Genomic DNA, 20,539 nt, shown 5'->3' on the forward strand with positions numbered 1-20,539 from the left:
TAATCTCATGTGTCTTTAGATCTTAATCGAAAATATACACGTCATTTCCAGTTAATGGTTCTACGAAATAGAAAATATTATTTCATATCGTAGTAACCGAAAACATCATATAAAGCACTATTTGGCTTAAGATCATTGTAAATTTGACATTTATCTGTCATATTAGTATCTGAAATTTAGAAACACTAGTCGCCTCCCGATCACTAGACCTTTTTCTATATACCTCTAATAGAACACAAAACTGTACTTATTGTAGCCTGTCATGTGTACATTTCTCAAATCTATGTAATGAAGTAACACTCTGTTAGTATTTCCAAATTATATTTATTGCATAAAACAATACATTCTGAATGGCTGTAACGTGTGTTGTCATTGTCTGATCCCTGAGAGTACTACTAGTACATACACTTGTGGTGTGTGAAAAGGTTTATATGGTTATATATTATGCTACTTGACAAAGAGAAATGTTAAATTCTAAGCTAATTATGTAACTTAGCAAGCGACAATTTGAATGCGAAACTAAACACGTCAAATTCTTATAGAAGACGTTTTTAGAAGCCAAACTTTTTTGCTACCAATGTTGATAATAATAATTATCTTAGAGCAAGCAGAATTTTAAGCTAGACTTGTTGCTTATGGAGAACAGTGGCACAACTCAAATGCTATCTCATTTAGGTAATATTATATGTTATAACATATAATGGTAAGATTTGAAATCGAATGGCATTCCATTTTGTTTTGTGCCACTGTTCTTATAAGCAGCGTATATTATCAGTTTACGTACCAGCGTTCTAGTTCTAGAAAGGTATTCCTCGTTTCGAGGTGCAAGTTTAATGTAGACTTATCCTTGACTAACAGTTCACTTAGGCTGTTAATCCTTTACCAGGCTAACATTTCAAAACTGACAATCGAATCCGTCAGTCTTACTCATCTAAAATAGAACACATGTTTGAAGTGCCGTATGTGGGAAATAAATGTCCCTTAGCCTGGTAAAGGGTTAAAAACCAAACCAGCCAAAGTTCTCTGAAGCTAAAATATAGAAAGTCTTATGTAATTTTAAAGTAACAAAGCAAACTAGTACAAACAGCAATACTTCTAACTGTACATCGGTGGACCTTATTCCTTTTGTAATAAGGTCCACCGATGTACAGTTAGGAGTGTTGCTGTTTGTACTAGTTTGTTTGTAACAGCGTGGGTGATGGTACGTTGACTGCTTGAGTCTTACTCAAAATATTTATAGATGTTTATTCTCTTGGAGAAGTAGCATAAGACACGTTATGATATCGTTACTTCAAAACTAGCCAGCTATCAAGACAATTTTTCACACATCACAGCGTCAAGTTACAACTACAATACAATTAACATCCATCCTGTAAGAGGTAGATGTGTTGACAAACGAAGGGTGCTTGTGTGTGCCCGAATCCTGTAAAACAATGTACCTTTAGGAAAACCCTATTACTACATTAAAAAATTAATTCTGTTGCGGAAACTAAAGGCCGCATTCGGATTGTACCTACTCGATACTGCAGGAGAGATGTCACAGTCAATTTCCTTGATAAACTACGTTGCTGTTGCCGCATTGCTGTCGACATTGGAAAAATTTCAACTCCTCACTCATTTTGTTAAGGAAATTGACAGTAACCCCCACCCCAGTCACTCATTTTGTCAAGGAAATCGACAATAACCCCACCCCAGTCACTTTTTGTCAAGGAAATTGGCAGTGCTGTCGCCATCCGAATGTAGGTAATTTAAACGTTCACATGCCTCAAGTACTAAAGCTATCAATCGTGTGTATTTAATTTATCAGTTATTTTGAAATGATTGTTCAAAGTGGGAGGCTTGTTAACCGTTCAATGCCCAGTGACATAATTATGATAAGAAAATTATATTATAAATGCCTGGGTTGCAAAGGGTTAAATTTTATCGGAGCTATAGGAGTAGACAAGTTGTAAAATAACAGCGCAATTCATTCCGTGGTTTGGGTTTGCGTAGCGAGTTTGGCATACAAACATACAAGATAACACAAAAAAAAGATATTACTGTACAGTAACACAATTGTTTAGACAAATCCCGATTACAAACCACAAAGTGAAATGACAGCATAACAAAAATTGGTGTTTCGCTTTTGTCAGCTTGCATAGATGGCGCTGTACGTGACATTATGCGGTAGGTAATCCGTTAAAAGTTGATATTTGACAAACCAGGCCGCGTAGCCAACATGCCAATCGCTTCGATCGAAACGCAACTGTCACTGTGTGATAGAGAGACAAAGCGTTTCGTTGATGTAGCTATAGCAAAGAGAATTTGAAATAGAGGAATATTGTCAAAGTAAATTATGTAGTCAGTACATTTACTGCAATCTTTCGACACAAATGATTAACTTTTAGAACGCCATTTGACTTTGATCCTTATTTTTTCATTGATACGTGTTAAATTTGTTAAATGTCAAAAAGTGTCGCCATCTAGTCGGAGAGTAGGCCTAAGGTATGGCGCCATCGCTCGAGAATGGCGCCATACCTTTGGCCTATCGTCGAGTGGCGTTCTAAGTGGTAATCATTTGTGTCGAAAGATGGCAGTAAATGTACTGACTACATAATTTACTTTGACAATATTCCTCTAAATTCTCTTTGGCGATAGCGATTGTCACCTTGGCTAGGCCGGCTGTTAGATTTTAGAAAGAGCAACACTGGTGTACACACCTAGTGACTCTTGGCCCTGCACTCTTCATGCGTGGCTATGTTGATGAGGGTGTGCGTCAACGCTCGTGTGGGCCGGCCGCTCATTCGCTTCGAGCATAAGTATGGCGGCGGGTCGTGTGCCAGTTTACCCACACCAGTGATGTCGAAGTGTAGCCAATCGGTGCACACGAATTGCTGAATAAAAGGATATAGTTTTAACCTGAGAATCAGTAGCCAAGTGGCAATACGTTTACAATACAAAATAAGACCAGCACATGCACATATATCGAACCTTCACTCCTACATTTTGACGCAAATTTCCAACGATAAAATTGGCTTTAGCAAAGAGAATTTGAAAGTTAGAGAGTTACTGTCATGGTAAATGATGTAGCTACAGTACCTACATTTACTGCCATCTTTCTACAGAAGATTAAAACTGTTAGAACGCCATCTACTCGAGAGTATCTAGACTGAAGGTTATGGCGCCATCGCTCGAAAAAATTGCACCATACCTTTGGCCTACAGTCGAGTAGATGGCGTTAATATTTAATAAGTTAACACATATCAGTGAAAGAATAAGGTTCAAAGTCAAATGGCGTTCTAACAGTTTTATCTTCTGTCGAAAGACGGCATCAGTAAATTTACAGTGGCTACATAATTTAGGTGCTAATATTATGTACCTGTAGGAAAGCCGCACCAATGCAAGGCGTCGCTTTTCCTGATCCCCGGTTCCTTAAGTCCACAGATGGATCGTCTGAAACATGCGTAAATTATTTGAAAAGGTATCGTACATTATAGGTAAGCAATAGGACGGACTTGGTCTAAAATAAGAGATCATTCAGACAAAATTGGGGACATTCAAGTGTCATTTTAGTCATGGTATAATAATATACTCCGCCTGGTACTCTCTTCCCGTTTTTTCTAGGTCACCTGACACAAGCCTACGTCATGCGACAGCGCTATATGATAATATGCGATAGCGCTATATATAGCAGCCATGTTATTGTGACCAGGGCCGGATTAAGCATGTCGGGGCCCCTAGGCAGTGCAAGGCTCGGGGGCCCCTTACAGTCAATTCTGCATACAGCATGTTCAGTTACAGGGAAAAAAGTTTGCGTTTTTAATTTCAATCTTCAGCCGAGCCGATCCGAGTCTAGTCAGAACGATGTCTTTTTCGCACTTATTGCTTGGACATAAAGCTTTTTTCTAACACCGACCATAAGACAAAACGCCGAGCCACTTTATTAGGAGCTACATGGTAATAAAGAATTTCCATATGTTAAAATTATTAGTGTTAGACCAAGATAAGTCTGCAACGATTTTGATAGCACACGCAGTGCAAGTGTTATTTTAAACGTCAAACTTCTATGAAATTCATCATCTTCCCCGCGTTATCCCGGCATTTTTGCCACGGCTCATGGGAGCCTTGGGTCCGCTTGGCAACTAATCCCGAGTGCGTAGGCACTAGTTTTTACGAAAGCGACTGCCATCTGACCTTCCAACCCAGAGGGTGAACTATAGGCCTTATTGGGATTAGTCCGGTTTCCTCACGATGTTTTCCTTCACCCAAAAAGCGACTAGTAAATATCAGATGATATTTCGTACATAAGTTCCGAAAAACTCATTGGTACGAGCTGGGGTTCGAACCCGCAACCTCCGGATTGAAAGTCGCACGCTCTTAGCGCTAGGCCACCAGCGCTTCAAACTTCTATGAAATTATAACGTATAAATAACACTTGCACTGCGTATCTTATCTAAATCATTGCAGACTTTTCTTGGTCTAACTGTATTAATTCATCAGTCAAGCTAACATGTAGATAGAGGGCCAACCAAAAAACTTAGCAAAAACGCGAGCGCAGCGAGCGCAATTTTTTTTAACAATATCGCAAATTGTGAAAGCCTGTTAAAAGGCCAGGCCGGGTACCGATCTTCACCTGGGCCTAAAAGTCCGAAGTGCCCCAGTGAGGCGAGCTTTCATGCGAACTCAAAGCCGTTCAGGCTTCGGGATAGGTAGTTGAGCACAGACACGAACCAAATTCCATTGTATTAAAAAGCGAGACCGCTGGCCGAGCTAGCCGCAGCGAGGCCAAAGGCTAAGCTGAAGTAGAGGAGATGAGAAACACATACCAATGGTAAAATGAGGTAAAAAGTGAGGCTGAAGTAAAGGTAGAGCTCAGCAATCTCCGCATTGCTCGACAAGCCCGAAGCGTTTTTTAGCGAAGTGAGCTTTCATGTGAGGCAAAAGGCCAAGCTACTGAAATCAATGTTGATATTTCTTAAAAAGCGACGCCGAAGGCCGAGATGTAAGGAAGGAGCGCTCTAACATGAACCAATCGTCGAAATAGGTCACTTTTGTGACGCATTTTTACATACATACATTTTGTATGGACCGTCACTAAACTGACACCCAAAATTCGTACGAAAAACTGGGGACACTTTTTTTCTTTGTTTTAATCAATAGTCCTCGTGATTCTGAGTCGATATAACCCAGGAGTTGTTCGAAAAAAAGTAAATGTTAACATTTTTTCAGAAAACCTTTACAACAGGGCCCCGTTTCTCAAAAGCTTGTAACTTGTAATACAAGCGGATGTCACTTTTTGACAGCTTTTGTTAGAAAGGGACTTCCACTTGTATTACAAGTTACGCTTTTAAGTTAAGCTTTTGAGAAACGGGCCCCAGGTACGCATATATGCCCCGCAAACTGTAACGTATTGCTTCCATTTTTATTATAGTTTCATTAAATTAAAGAATGGATCGAAAAAAAAACAATAACAAAGCATACTCATTATTAATAAGAACAAAAAATTTACGCGTGAATTTTGACCCTATGAAACATTTTTTTTTGTGATGGTGCGCTCTGAGCCGCCGGGGCCCCCTAGCCGAGGCGGGGCCCCTAGGCAGTTGCCTACTTTGACTTAGGGTTAATCCGGCCCTGATTGTGACGTAGGCCTGTGTCACTCTGGGAAGAGAAGACCATGTTTTATTAGACTATGATTTTAGTATCTGCGATATAAAACATGTCATACTTAGGTAGGCATTGACATAGATATCTAGGGACTGGCTTTACGGACAATAATAATGAGGCATGACAGGGGCCAGTACAGCGGTGCGACACCGGTACAACGCGATTGGTTGATGAGTTCGCACAAAACCGAAGTTTGACAGCGGTTCAGGGACGAATCATGCTGTCCCTCTCTAATGTGTGGCACTATCCCTTTCGGCTATTTAGGGTTGTCAAAATTCAAGTAATTATCTTATCTGTGGTTGTGCACGCAAACGGACGTTAAAGGGGCCCACTGATTAACAGTCCGCCGGACGGTATCGGCCTGTCAGTTAGAACAAAATGTTGACAGTTCCGAACAACTGACAGGCCGATACCGTCCGGCGAACTGTTAATCAGTGGGCCCCTTAAGTCAATAATTGCTCGGAGCAATGCTGACTCGAACGGAGCCGAGAATGCCCGAACGCTCTAGTTTCCTCCCCCTGGTGTAATTGTAAAACGTCTAATTTCAAAGTTTAGAGCATAAGTAGACTAGGAATCCTCTAGACCGAGTTTAGAGCAATTATTTCATGCAACCGATGATGCCAAAAATGCGGGGGTGCGCGGGACGAGGTGAGCGAAGTCCCGTGCCGTGATTGGTCCGTTCAAACGACGAACGAGTTCACGGACGTCACACAAAGACACTTCCGACACAGAATAATTAATAGTACTACCGTACAGAAAGGAAACTTCCTACAAAAACGAAGTTTGACAGCGGTTCAGGGTCGAATCATGCTGTCTCTGTCTAATATATGGCACTATCCCTTTCGGCTATTTAGGGTTGTCAAAAATCAAGTGATTATCTTATCTGTGGTCATGCACGCAAAAGGAAGTCAAGTGGTGCCAACCCTAATAATTGCTCGGAGCAATGCTGAGCCGAGCGAAGCCGAGTTTGACCGAAGTCAGGAGTTTCGCACCCCTGCTTCCGACTCGAACATGGAGTAAAATTACCGTATGCGTGGCAGAGGGGGTAGCGCGACTATGCTAAGTCTGGAGGATGTTTTGTCTGTGGTTTAGAGTTAGCTTAGAAGGAATCTAGTTAGCTACATACCGACAATCTGTCTCTTGTAATAGTCCCAGAGTGGGAACCTCCAGGGCCGGTCGCCGGACGTGGCGCCGGCGCGCTTGGCGCAGTCCCACAGATACTCCTTGTTGGCGAAGCAGCCGTAGCACCCGCCGCCGGTCGCCATCTTGATTCCGTCTGAAAATTACAATCTAATTCAATAATCAAATTACACTATTACGCTACCTCATACGGTATTAAGGGGCCCACAGATTACCAGTTCGCTATGATTATCATTACGATATCAGCCTGTCAGTTGTTCGGAGCTGTCAAATGTCTGATATCTTCCGGCGAACTGGAAATCAGTGGGCCCCTTTACACTAGTAATCACTGTCTATAAAACGGGTGCATTACATTTGTTATAATTACTTTTCATATATTATAGTTTGATATATCGTTATTTTGAATAACGTAATAAGTGGCATACTACCGTAATACCTAATTAACGGTATACATAATGTTATTATTGGTATAATGGTCATAAGGTATATTTACACTTCGTCTAATATACATTGCTATATTTATTTAATACTCTAAAGCATATTATTTGTTATAACAAGTGACATCACATAATTATTTATGTAGCATAATAGTTGCATGACATAAATGGGTTAGGTTAGGTTGGAACTGCGACTCCGCACAAACGAATAACTACCTAACAAAAGGAGGGTTAGGTTAGGTTAGAACTATGACCCTCTGTAGAATAAAATATTCTATCAAAAAAGTGGTTTAGGTTAGGTTTGAACTGCGGTCCCCGCAGAACAAAATCCGTGAAAAAATACGTTAGGTTAGGTTAGAACTGCGACCTCCCTAGAATAAAATAGCTAGCAAAAGCAGTAGGTCTGCGGACTAGTTATAAAAAGTATGTAAAACTTTACGTTATCAGTAAATGAAATATGACAAAAAATTTTATACGATATATGTATTTATACTTGATAAAATTGTATGAAGTATTACGTTATACAAAAATATAATATAACAAATGTCATTATAAAACATGTCTATATACTATTTGAAAATTATATTACATTAGGCATTATATCAATGAAAGTTTAGATGAAATCACTATATAATAAAGGGAACGTATAATAAAAATTACATTATAACATACAATAATATATCAAATGGCGTTATAACAAATGTATGATAGTTTTTTTATAATTATATTAAACATTACACACCCGCGCACCCGAGCTGCATACATCGCCATTCGCCTGTAAGTAGTAGCTCGGTACTACTTACAGGGCTAGCGTGTCTTATTTCAAATGTTTGTGTTGGGTGTAAAAGTCTGTATCGGCCCTAATGTGTTCTAGTGCGGTGTCAGCATTTACGCAAACATCAAAGGCATCGGTCCACTGTTACTTTTTACACTGTAGTGTAATGCGCTTTATCGCACTATGACATTTTTTGACGATCGTCAGAGATTGGTACTTTTGCCGGGTTGGCCGGTCGAAGTATTGTACAAGGAACATGAACTATAGGGGGCAGCACAGGAGCCCCCTGTTTATTGGCGCAAAGTGTAAAGGGCTCATCCATTAATTACGTCACACGATTAGGGGAAGGGGTCAAGAAAATGAGACAAAGGGGAGGGGGGAGTCACAAACTTTGTGAAGTCACCTTAACTACCTACATCTGTAACCGAAAATGGTTTAATTTGATTTTTTTATTCACTGTTAATAGTTAAATAACTAGTTTTTGCAATGATAATCATTTTTAGGGTTCCGTACCCAAAGGGTAAAACGGGACCCTATTACTAAGACTTCGCTGTCCGTCCGTCCGTCCGTCCTTCCGTCCGTCCGTCCGTCCGTCCGTCCGTCCGTCCGTCCGTCCGTCCGTCTGTCTGTCACCAGGCTGTATCTCACGAACCGTGATAGCTAGACAGTTGAAATTTTCACAGATGATGTATTTCTGTTGCCGCTATAACAACAAATACTAAAAACAGAATAAAATAAAGATTTAAATGGGGCTCCCATACAACAAACGTGATTTTTGACCAAAGTTAAGCAACGTCGGGAGTGGTCAGTACTTGGATGGGTGACCGTTTTTTTTTTGCTTTTTTTTTCGTTTTTTTTTGCATAATGGTACGGAACCCTTCGTGCGCGAGTCCGACTCGCACTTGCCCGGTTTTTTTTATATATTTTTATTCCTAATCGGCTTCGTGTTATAAATTTGTCAATAATTATTATTTTTGTTAAAACAAAACTAATTTAAATTGTTGATTTCATTGAAAACAAAATTGTCAAATATGTGACGTCACACCAGGGGGGAGAGGTTAGCCAAATGTGACCAGGTGTGACAAAGAGGAGGGAGGGGTTAAAAAATCTTCAAATTCGTGTAATGTAATTATATAATGGATGACCCCAAAGGTCCAACTTACGTGTGAGCGTAGCGACATCGACGACGATGTAGGGCCTGTACCTGGCCTGTCCGTACACCAGCGCGTCTGCCATCATCAGCCGCCCTTCCATGTCGGTGTCTTCAATATCTAATACTTACGTGTGAGCGTAGCGACATCGACGACGATGTAGGGCCTGTACCTGGCCTGTCCGTACACCAGCGCGTCTGCCATCATCAGCCGCCCTTCCATGTCGGTGTCTTCAATATCTAATACTTACGTGTGAGCGTAGCGACATCGACGACGATGTAGGGCCTGTACCTGGCCTGCCCGTAGACCAGCGCGTCTGCCATCATCAGCCGCCCTTCCATGTCGGTGTCTTCAATCTCTAATACTCACGTGTGAGGGTAGCGACATCGACGACGATGTACGGCCTGTACCTGGCCTGCCCGTACACCAGCGCGTCTGCCATCATCAGCCGCCCTTCCATGTCGGTGTCTTCAATCTCTAATACTTACGTGTGAGCGTAGCGACATCGACGACGATGTAGGGCCTGTACCTGGCCTGCCCGTACACCAGCGCGTCTGCCATCATCAGCCGGCCTTCCATGTCGGTGTCTTCAATCTGCACAATCACAGTCAAAAAAAATTATGTGATAGCAAACGAGCAGACGGGCCGCCTGATGGAAAGCGGTCGCCGTCGCCTATGGACATCGGAAGAGCCACTTATGCGTTGCGAACCCTTAAGAACCCTAAATACCCGCTTCTTGAAGAACCCCATGTCGTTGTGAAAAGTTACAAATAAGATAACATAAGGGCAAAGAGAATTTAGTATAGAGGCGTACGAAAGATGACGGCATACCTTTGGCTTATACTCGTGGAGATGGCTACACCTTTGCACTTAACACATGAGTCTCTTAACTTCAAACTCGGGTAAATCCATCTGTCAGATTATGCGATTCTGGCATTAAGAAAAGGTAATACGGTAGATATTTGCTGAGAGGGTCGAATGGATTTACCCGAGTTTGAAGTTAAGCGACACACTTATCAGTGAAAGAACAAGGATCAAAGTCAAATGGCGTTCTAAAAGTTTTGATTTTGCGTCGAAAGATGGCTGTAAATTTACTGTGACTACAATTTTTGTTTTCATCAAGTTGCCAAAATGGATAACGTTTATTTCATAACAAAAATAACACATAATCTAAACATAAAACTAAACTACTTACATATGTATAAAATAAATTACCTACTGAAGCCCGTCTTGCGCTGGCCCCGACGTAAAGGTGCCCATCACGCTCGCTGCGTTGCCGCGTTGGATTGCGATAAACACCTTTGTATCAGGAAAAACCCGGAGGAAGCACTTACCCTCAGCGCCCCAGCAGCCTGAAGTCTCGATAGCGAGGGGGACGAATATTTAAATACCTGCTCAGCGCCGAGTATTTATTGACAATACGCCTCTGTTTCAAATTCTCTTTGATAAGGGTGTACCTGTATGTTGACCCCGTTGAGCGCGGGCACAATGTCGCCGACTTTCATACACTGGCCTGAGATCATGTTCTCGCAGAGCGGCACCACTAAAGTCACGTTCACTTTTTCCTGTAACATAAGACCTACATAAATAAAATAAAATATTAAATAAATCAGTATAAGGTTTTTATGATGGGGCCGTGTCGTACAGCTGCGTTCGTGACCCACAAATGGTCTCACCGGAAGATCAGCGCTGACTTTTGGGTTAGCATTTATGCTGAGGCGGGACCATTTCGTGGTAAACTATTTATTTATTTTTATGTTTAACTTTCTTTGTTGTTTCTTTACTTGTGTATGTTATAGTTTATCACGAATAAATGAGATGATTTATGACTTAGTTTAGTTTAGTTTATGGATCTCTCAATACAATTTTCATAGTTAATGCAATCGAATACAGAAGCAATTACTTATCGTATAGCGATCGTCAGGATACAAAACAAAGAAAATAATTAAATTACAATTGATATTATAGTTGAAAAGTAGTTACATATATACAATGGTATATAAATATATCACAAAATATTAGTAATGTCAAAATATAAAAAAAGAGCAAATTATACAATGTCAAAGATAATAAATGATAATAATAAAAAAAAAAAACAATTTTAATATAGTACTACAGAGTACCTATCAATAAATAATTTAAATTTTTAAACAATGTCAGACATGTCAAATTAGAAAAAAAAGGGGACATCATAAAACGTTGTTACTTGATCCCGTTCTGCTAAGCGAAAATGTTTATTAACATTTAAATATTTACGAAATAATTATTACATTATTAGCATTACATTTTTTTTTGGAAAAATATGGTACTTAAGTAAGTAGGTATAAGTAATATTTTTTTCACCACACCAGCTGGCAAAGGCTCTCTTGATTGTTCAAAAACTGATAAGAAAGTTTCATTTTATCCACATGTGAGGCAAAGTAATCAAAACCAAATTTTGAGTAGTTTCCTTATGTGGGCTGGTAGAATTGACTGTCTAATGATGATTTTGAGTGATAAATATTTAATAACATTCATTTCAAATGGGTTTGGTTTGATTTTGTTTGATATTTTACTAGTATTTTCCTTGCATTGGTGTGGTAAAATTTTTTTTTTCACGTCACCTATTCGAAAAAGGACTTTTGCTTCCTTACTAGGAGGGACCACAGTAGCACTTTTCTTCCCTGCTAGGAGGGATCAAAGTTAAATTTTTCTGTTCTAGGACACTATTTTTTTTGCACAATGAAAATGAGAATACACATTGAACGTGATTTCCTCACAGCTGATGTGAAGAGCAGTATTGTGTCTAAGGCTTCCAAAATTACGGATATGTCAATTACGTAATTAGTTATTCCGTAACTGACTGAATGTTTTAAAATAAAACAAAAGTTTCATATAATTGGTGATCCTTAATAAGAAAAGAATGAAACAATGAAAGAATGATACTTTTTTTATTAACCGACTTTAAGATCTCAATAGAATGAGGACCTCAATTCGGTTGTACTTATGTTTTTTGTGATGTTTGTAATACACACAGATTGCGACCAGCATTTTGGTCAAAATCCAGTTCCTATGATGGGATCCATATTGGATTCGAGGGAGCTCCTCAAATCTTAAAGGCATACATACTTATAGTACAGTTACAGAAATGTATTTTCATCAACAAATCAATCATTTACATTTAAAAAATGCGACATTTGATGAAGTGGATTTGCGGATTATGATCAGAACGGAACTCTTCAATGACGCATAGTTCAAGTTCGGATATTTATCCTCTTAGTTATGTTTGTTAAGCATGTTCGTTTTTTAAGCTACATTTTTATCAAGCGCGGGCTCTGATGATGGGATCTAGGAGGCATCGAGGGAATTCCTCAAATCTTAAAAGCACACTTATAGTGATTTTTATATTTTCATCGACAAATCAAGCATGTTAAAAAAGTGACATTTGATGAAGTGGAGTTGCTGATGATGATTAGAACGGAAACACAAGTTAGGTATTCAAGTCATATTTTTGTCAAGCTTGATTTCTGATTATGGATTCTATTAGGAATTGAAGGAACTCCTCAGCTCTTATTATCACATTTTAGCGGCTTTTTATTTATGTTTAAATAGTGCTATTCGGTGAAATGGAACTACTCATGAAGACCAGAATGGAACTCCTCTACGACAAAATGTTTATTAAAGTCTTTAGGGTTAACTGGCAGAAGAAAAGGGCCTCTCGGCTTCAATACTTGCGGCTTGCAGGTACAGATAATAAATAATTGTATGCAGCTGTCAAGTAGACTTCTCTTCCACCACCAGTAGACAGTAGTAATATCACCAAATAATAATGCGCTAATTTAAAATGTCGTTTTATGTAAGTCCAGGCTAAAATATCGCACATATCTGATTATATTATTTTATTGATAATAATTCCGTAATTACGGGATTGTTCCTTTTAATTACGTAATTATTTAAAGTTCAATAGTTATTCGGAATTACGTTATTACGGAATTACGTAATTACGGAATGGAAGCCCTAATTGTGTCACATGGTAGCAAAATTATTTCCACCTTGGGCGTTAACACTTGAATTCCTCGCTACGCTCGGGATTCTATTTTAGAATCCTTCGCTTCGTTCAGGATTCAATGTTCGCCCTCGCCGTTAATATGTAATTTTGCTCCCTTGTAACATAATCTCCTATGACAAACGATTCAATGTCTTTCGGGGATCAAAGCTTCATACAAACTTAAGTTAGGTCACAATCAATTTTGTTAGTAAGTAGTAAAATATTGATTAAATGGTGTCCTGTACCATCCCCCGCACTGTTAACTGACACAGTTCGTAAACCTTATTACATGCCTTGCATAAGGTCTGTAGAAGGTAGAAAGGCAATAGAGAGTACTCTCTCCAGGCGGGTGTTATGCCTGGGGACCGAAGTCCGTTGAGAGTTGGTCGGAAGTTATATATATAGAAACTGACATTGTAACTCCGTTAGCGCGATGTAGGTCTCACATACTAATTGCGTTCTAGACGTAGTATCTTCTTAGCAGTTTGTGCGTTCTAGCTTCCTAACGCCATCTGTTAGATTATTATGGCACGACGTTGGCTGTGACAGCTAGAGGAGACGCCACAGGTCCACCGACGGGCAGTTAAGTGTTGCTGTTTGTACTGTACCTTGAGCTCAGCTAAAGCCCGTATCGCACCGAGCGCACAAGCGGCGCCGGCCATACTTCCTCTGTTCTCGATCATATCCGAAGGCTTCTTGAGGCACAGGCCGCCGCTGCAACAAACACGTAGAGGCTGCTTTATTTACAAATCCAAATCATGCACTTGAGTTCCTATTATATCTAATATTGTGATACTTTAATTCAGTGCATAGTTATTTGTACCCAGATTTAATTTTACCACTAGGGGGAAAAAGTTACCTGTATCTACTTTTGAGGTTATAAAATACCTAATCTGAAAAATAAACGGACCAAGTATAGTCTGGCAAACCAATATCTATTAGATATTGATATTATCTAACATAAATAAATAGGTACATGCTTTGAAAATCACACATCTGGCCGCCATGGAAATAACATATTATTACGGCGTTGGCTTTTTTTAATAGTCTACTCGCACTCCAGAAAGATAAGGGGTTCTGAGGAACTCTTTACTAAAAAGAAAGTGCATGTTATTTTAGCCTTTAGCTGCCATAAGAATAACATTGCCGTTATACAATCCTTTGTACTAGAAATGTGGGGGTTAGCAGGAACCCCTAACGTTAGCTTACCTATCAAATGTTACTCCTATAGCCGCCATGAGAATAATATTGTCACTGTCCAGGCAGGAACCCCTGGCCACGGTGAGGAACGCTTACATCTTAGCTTACTTATCAAATGTCGCGCATTTAGCCGCCATAAGAATAACATTCTCACTATCCAGTCCTTTATACTGCACTCGAGAAAGATGGGGGGTTCGCAGGAACCCCTGGCTACGGTGAGGAAGGCTTGAATGTTAGCTTACCTATCAAAAGTCACACCTTTAGCCGCCATCAGAATAACATTGCCGCTATCCAGGCCTTTATACTCGCACTCGAGAAAGATGGGGGGTTCGCAGGAACCCCTGGCTACGGTGAGGAACGCCTGCATGTTGTTGGCCTCGATCCAGTGCTGGTCGTGGGCGGTTACTTTGACGCCCAGTGGGCAAAGTACGTCTATCGCTTCCTGAAAACAATATTACAAATTATACATTGAATGGGTATTAAGTATTGTAAAAATGACTTTACCTTTTTAACTTACGTTAGTAATATAAGTAATAAGAAATTCTTATTTATAATAAAATAATAAAAAATATATATATTATAGGACATTCTTACACAGATTGACTAAGTCCCACAGTAAGCTCAAGAAGGCTTATGGTGTGGGTACTCAGACAACGATATATATAATATATAAATACTTAAATACATAGAAAACAATCGTGACTCAGGAACAAATATCTGTGTCATCAAACAAATAAATGTCCTTACTGGGATTCGAACCCAGGACCATCGGCTTCACAGGCAGGGTCACTACCCACTAGGCCAGACTAGTCGTCAATGTAGTAGTAGCTTTGATAATGTAAGTAGTCGCTTTGATATTAATTATATTCTGTTAAAATAATAGCTGCAACATCAGTATTCGGTATTTTTCTCTAAGATTCCCACGATACAGGCTGAGCCTAGTGTGGGGATCACTGTACTGCTTTTATTGAAATTTCTGTATTTCTTGAAATAAATATATTTTGAATTTGAATTATAATGGCCACATTCCAGCCTGATTGCATAGTGCATACTAACCGAAACAGTATGATGAGCAACGCAATGACAGTGTGTATTGTGCATGTGCAATATTTAAGTATATGGGTGTTTCTCTATTTCAATAAATAATTATAATTCTTTGAAGTACATATTTCGTTTCCGTTGTACCATCACGCTCCGCGATTATTGCGCCATTTAGGATCCTACCTAAATTGATTGTTCAATACTTACGCTATAGAATTTACAATTTAGCAAGTCGGGTAAGTGTGATACATCCATAATTTGGTATCGTCTTGGGTCGTCCCATTCGTTTTTCGTCAAGTTCTTAAATTAGTCCTATTCTGCTTTCGTCATCATACTACATTGAAAGCCACCGACGATTGTGACGAATGTAGAATGAGTGACGAAAGCAGAATAGGACTAATTTAAGAACTTGACGAAAAACGAATGGGACGACCCAAGACGATACCCGTAATTTAAACAAGTATCTTGTTAACTTTAGCAAGAACCGTAAATGGCATAACAATCCTGTGTGGTGACATTACCTGTGCTACGTCAGTAGGAGTCATTTTATTGGCAGGCATGTCTGACAGATAGCGCGCCCAGTTTTGAGCCTGGCCCCGAACCACTCCCATCTTCCCTTCATCAGTGTCGATCGAGGGTTGACCCGCCGGCGGAAGAGGCGGATAGTGTCGGAACTTGTCGAATCTGAAGGTAAGATAAGATATATCAGGCATCAAAGCACTCAAAGCTGTTTATGCAAAGAGTAAAAAGCTATGGAAACATAGCAAAAGACAACTCCAAATTATATAATGAGAAGGACTTTGGAGCAGGGATGTTGCGGAAGCAGATTTTTAGATATCCGCGGATGCGGTTGCGGGTATTTAAAGGCTCACATCCGCGGATGCGGATGTCAAGATTACTTAAAACGTCAAATATTACATTTTATAATTTTATAAAAAAGAATCGTTTAGTATTTGAGCAAGAATATAGGGGCGTTACATTTAATCAACAGTAACTTGGCCGACTTTTCTGGATCAAGACGATTTCGTTATGGGTAATAACGAAATTACCTAGCACTTAAGTCGCCTTATTTTGAAAATAATGCGGAAGTTCCGCGTATGCGGATACGAATATTCGCAACATCCCTGCTTTGAAGCAGGCTATCTGGAACCAAAGGAATTCAAAACGCTACCCATGAGCACCATCATCCAGCACATGGACATTAATGGACATGGTCGAAAAAGCTAGTAGTAGTAGTGTAGATTGACGGATTATTCTTAAGGGGGTTTCCGCAAGGGCTCTCAAAATCATAAGAAAACCGGACAAGTGCGAGTCGGACTCCCCCACCGAGGGTTCCGTACTTTTTAGTATTTGTTGTTATAGCGGCAACAGAAATAGGTACATCATCTGTGAAAATTTCAACTGTGTAGCTACGACGTCGGGTGAAGTGGCGCGACGTTGCCAAACTTCGCACGACATGTCTGACAACAGCGCGCCACATATATAGGCATCTGACTTTTTTATGAGGCAGGTTGTACAGTCAACAACAGAGCTATGAATACAGGCAAAGTGCCAAAAATATGTATACACGACCTTAATGTACAGGCAATAAAGTACTGTAGGTATACATACTTTTGACACTTTGCCTGTATTCATAGGGGCTATTCATAAATTACGTCATTTCAAATTAGGGGGGGGGGGGGGGGGGGTCTGGACATCGGATGACGGTAGCATGAAGTAGGAGGAAATGGGGTCATTTGAAGCATGATTTTTGGATGATTATAGGGGGGGGGGGTCAAAAATCGTCAAAAATCGATGACGTAATTTATGGACAGCCCCATAGCTCTGTTGTTGACTGTACATATATATGCACTCCGAGCATATATATGGCTACGCGAGCCACATGCGAGCACACGAACGTATACAACAACGGAGCTGAAACAGTCGCCGTGGTCGAAACCGGCCGGGAGAGTATATATATATATATGCACTCACTTCCACTCGGCGAGCGTGAGGGCCTCACAGCTGGCGTCCCTGTGCACGCTAGCGTCGTACCACATCTGCCATTTTGCAAAACCGTAAGGATTCAGGACTCTATATCCAGCGCCTATGCCCCAGCGTATGTTCTCCTGCAAAAATACACATTACATTTAACCGATTTGGCCAAACAGCTGGTTGCAGTCACTGGGGACAAAAGAGCTGGCAGCTTCCTCGAATAAGCGTTGCGTTGCGGTTCAGCGAGGAAATGGTGCCAGCATCCTTGGCACTAAAAAAAATCATTTATTCAGGCGAAATAAACCCTATTTGTACAGTTTTTTCTTCTGCCAAACTGAAGGACAGTTTGTTGGCACAGATATAGATTTTTATTTTTTTAGGTACTAGCCGTACTAGTTTTAGTTTTGTAGGTAAGGTAGTTTTAATATTAGGTTAATTTTATTGTAAGTTTGTTTAAATATATCTATATGATATTATTAATTTGTAATAAAAGTTTATTTCTGAAAGATGATTACTCCATCGTAATAAAAACCTACGCGTAAAAGGGAATTTTAATTTTAACTTGCACTTTAAAGCGCGACTTAAGTCGTGTTTCAGTAACGTCTAACCGTTACATTCCTGACAAAATGTATGGGATTTGACATTGACCGTCAGTTTTGTAACGATTGCTAACCGGCCGTTAAAGGTGCACAGTTAAGTGAAAATGCCCTTAAAACAATCTCGGTAAAATTTTAGTTTGGCAAATACCCGTAAAACATGAAACATCAGACAAATCCTTACCCTCCCTTCATGAAGGCCTTCCAGTTCATTCTGTTCGGCGTCCTTGGGCCCGAAGCTGGTGAGAGCGACCGCCTCGAACTCGCCCACGTCAGTGACCACGACCGCTTGGCCCACTTTAAATTCAGGGCCCAGCCTACATAACGAAACAAGACAATATAATATCCCATCAGAAATGTGAAATGAGAGCCAAGTACAATATTAAGAATATTCGTCGTTGTTGACTTCGTTGTTATTTAATGGATTTTGAGTTACGCAGGGGTTAAAAGTGGCTCCAAATGGTTCGTGTAATATATTATATAACACACGGCTGCTCGTCGCCAGTTCTTTTTTCTTTTGAACTTGGCTTGTCACGCATCCGCGTTTTTATATGGCGTATAACAGAAAAGAAAGGCCTAGTGGTAAGCCTAAGAGAAGGTAGGTAGCCTGTGTGGAAGAAGATCTTAGGAGGATGAGGAAGTATACCAACTGGAGGAAGGTTGCCAAGGATCGCTACAACTGGAGGAAGATAGTGGAGACGGCCAAGACCCACATTAGTAAGTAAGTTTTATTTTGGTATTGTCAAAATTCGGTCACGTGTAAATTGTCTATGTGTCCTAGAAAATAGGGCATATTACGCGAAACTCTGCGTAGGGGACGACGCGAGGGAGACGCTAATGTGCGGTGGCCCTAAGTACCTGTTACTGTAATAGAACAAGCTGTACGAGTTAAAATAAGCATGTCAGTCCCTACACGTTGAGATGCTGGGTGAGCTTATTACTGCCCTTCCCATCAACTTCCTGACCATACGAAGTCAGCTCAAACCGGCCGTCTGCAATATACACGCCGCATACTGCCGCTTTCTGAAACCAAAACACAAGATTAGATTAGATTTATTTATTTTATAATATGAAATTACAATATAAATTATTTTGCACTAATCTATACGAATTTATATTATGATCGTCAAGTAGGGTAGGAAAATACAATTGATTATAGTTATAGAAATGTCAATCAATACACAATTTATAACCATTATAAGCAATCGATTAATTAACTAAATTTTTAACAATGTCAAATTAAAAAATTAAAAAAAAAACAATGTCAATACGGCTAAACATGGATATCTCATCTGATGATGATGATTGACATTGATTACACACATATCTTGGGCCCCTGTTTCACCACATGTGACAATAGGCTATTCTACATTTATTTCAAATATATGTATTTATAAATGTTCTTATAGCTTTGACAGCCAACTGGCCCCTATTTCACCACGGTGACAGGTGCGACAATTCGACAAATGTCACTATTGCTGACGTCACAGGCATCCCTGGACTACAGTTACCGCTTACCATCGGGCAGGCCATATTCCTGTTTGCCACCATCATTGTATTATTTAAAAAAACTTTATTATATTGGCAATAAACAGGTATTTCACTTGCGAAGTTTATGATGATGATGATGACAACTGTCACAAGATTTAAAAGAACTGTCGGTAATTCTTGACAGGAAATGAGTTCTGTTTCGGAATTTCGTGACAATTGTCGTGTTTCTTGTGACAATTGTCATTAGCTTCGCAAAATAAATACTTATTTATTGGCGATTATAATGGATTTTTTTTAAATTAAAATATTGGTGGCAAACAAGCACACCGCCCGTCCGATGGTAAGCGGTTACCGTAGCCGATGGAGGCCTGTGACGTCAGTAACAGTGATGTCGACAATTGTGGCTCTGCTCTACATCGGAATAACATCCGCTGTGCTGTTCCTTCATAGTGCCCATAATCACAGATTAGGTACAGAAGGTTCACTCTCTAACAAAACGTGTCCATTACGAGAGATAGGTATAAACGCAAGCACAAGCAGGCGTCCGTTCTGTAGCGGTGTGCTGCAACTACTACTGCTAGACACCAAAATTAGTGTGGGCCGCATGTACTTGTAGCGACGCGACGAAATCGCGCGCATATGCCTGGTATGACATTTATACTGGCCATAATATTGGTATTGTTAATATGCCAAGATTCCTTACCGCATTTACGACACTTTTTCCTGATTCCTTATTACCACTGCTCTCACATGGTGAGTGACCGGCTTCGGAGGCCAACAGCCTTCGGCCCATGTACCCTGCCCCATTCTGCAGATATCTAGAACTAAACAATAATTTAGACAAACCCATGACAAAAAAATATACAAAAATAATGTAAAATAAAAGTTAAATACACATTGTGTATGGTAAGAAAATTGAGCCAACTAGATTTTGGGAAATTGTGGTTTATGTTTTTGTAATTTTGAATCTGGAAGGGGATCATGGAGGATGATTGAATATTAAATAAATAATATTAAGGATTACAATCTTTTTCATATTTGAGTGATAATATAGTGCAATTTGT

General features: G+C 39.9%; 1 protein-coding gene across 1 annotated transcript; it reads right to left on the minus strand.

The window, feature by feature from the left end:
• Positions 1–304: 304 nt before the first annotated feature.
• Positions 305–20,430, minus strand: LOC134794445 (cytosol aminopeptidase-like). The gene is made up of 13 exons (XM_063766260.1): positions 20,179–20,430; positions 18,898–19,007; positions 18,169–18,301; positions 17,389–17,522; positions 15,936–16,098; positions 14,616–14,815; positions 13,782–13,887; positions 10,604–10,711; positions 9,635–9,740; positions 6,770–6,919; positions 3,359–3,432; positions 2,700–2,873; positions 305–1,423 (listed from the first exon to the last, which is right to left on the minus strand). The coding sequence occupies exons 1-12, from the start codon at positions 20,323–20,325 to the stop codon at positions 2,700–2,702; spliced, it is 1,605 nt and encodes a 534-aa protein (XP_063622330.1). The 5' UTR covers positions 20,326–20,430; the 3' UTR covers positions 305–1,423.
• Between the last annotated feature and the right edge of the window lie 109 nt (positions 20,431–20,539).

Source organism: Cydia splendana, chromosome 10 (genome assembly GCF_910591565.1).
Source record: "Cydia splendana chromosome 10, ilCydSple1.2, whole genome shotgun sequence".
In the NCBI taxonomy this organism is placed as follows: Eukaryota; Metazoa; Arthropoda; class Insecta; order Lepidoptera; family Tortricidae; genus Cydia; species Cydia splendana.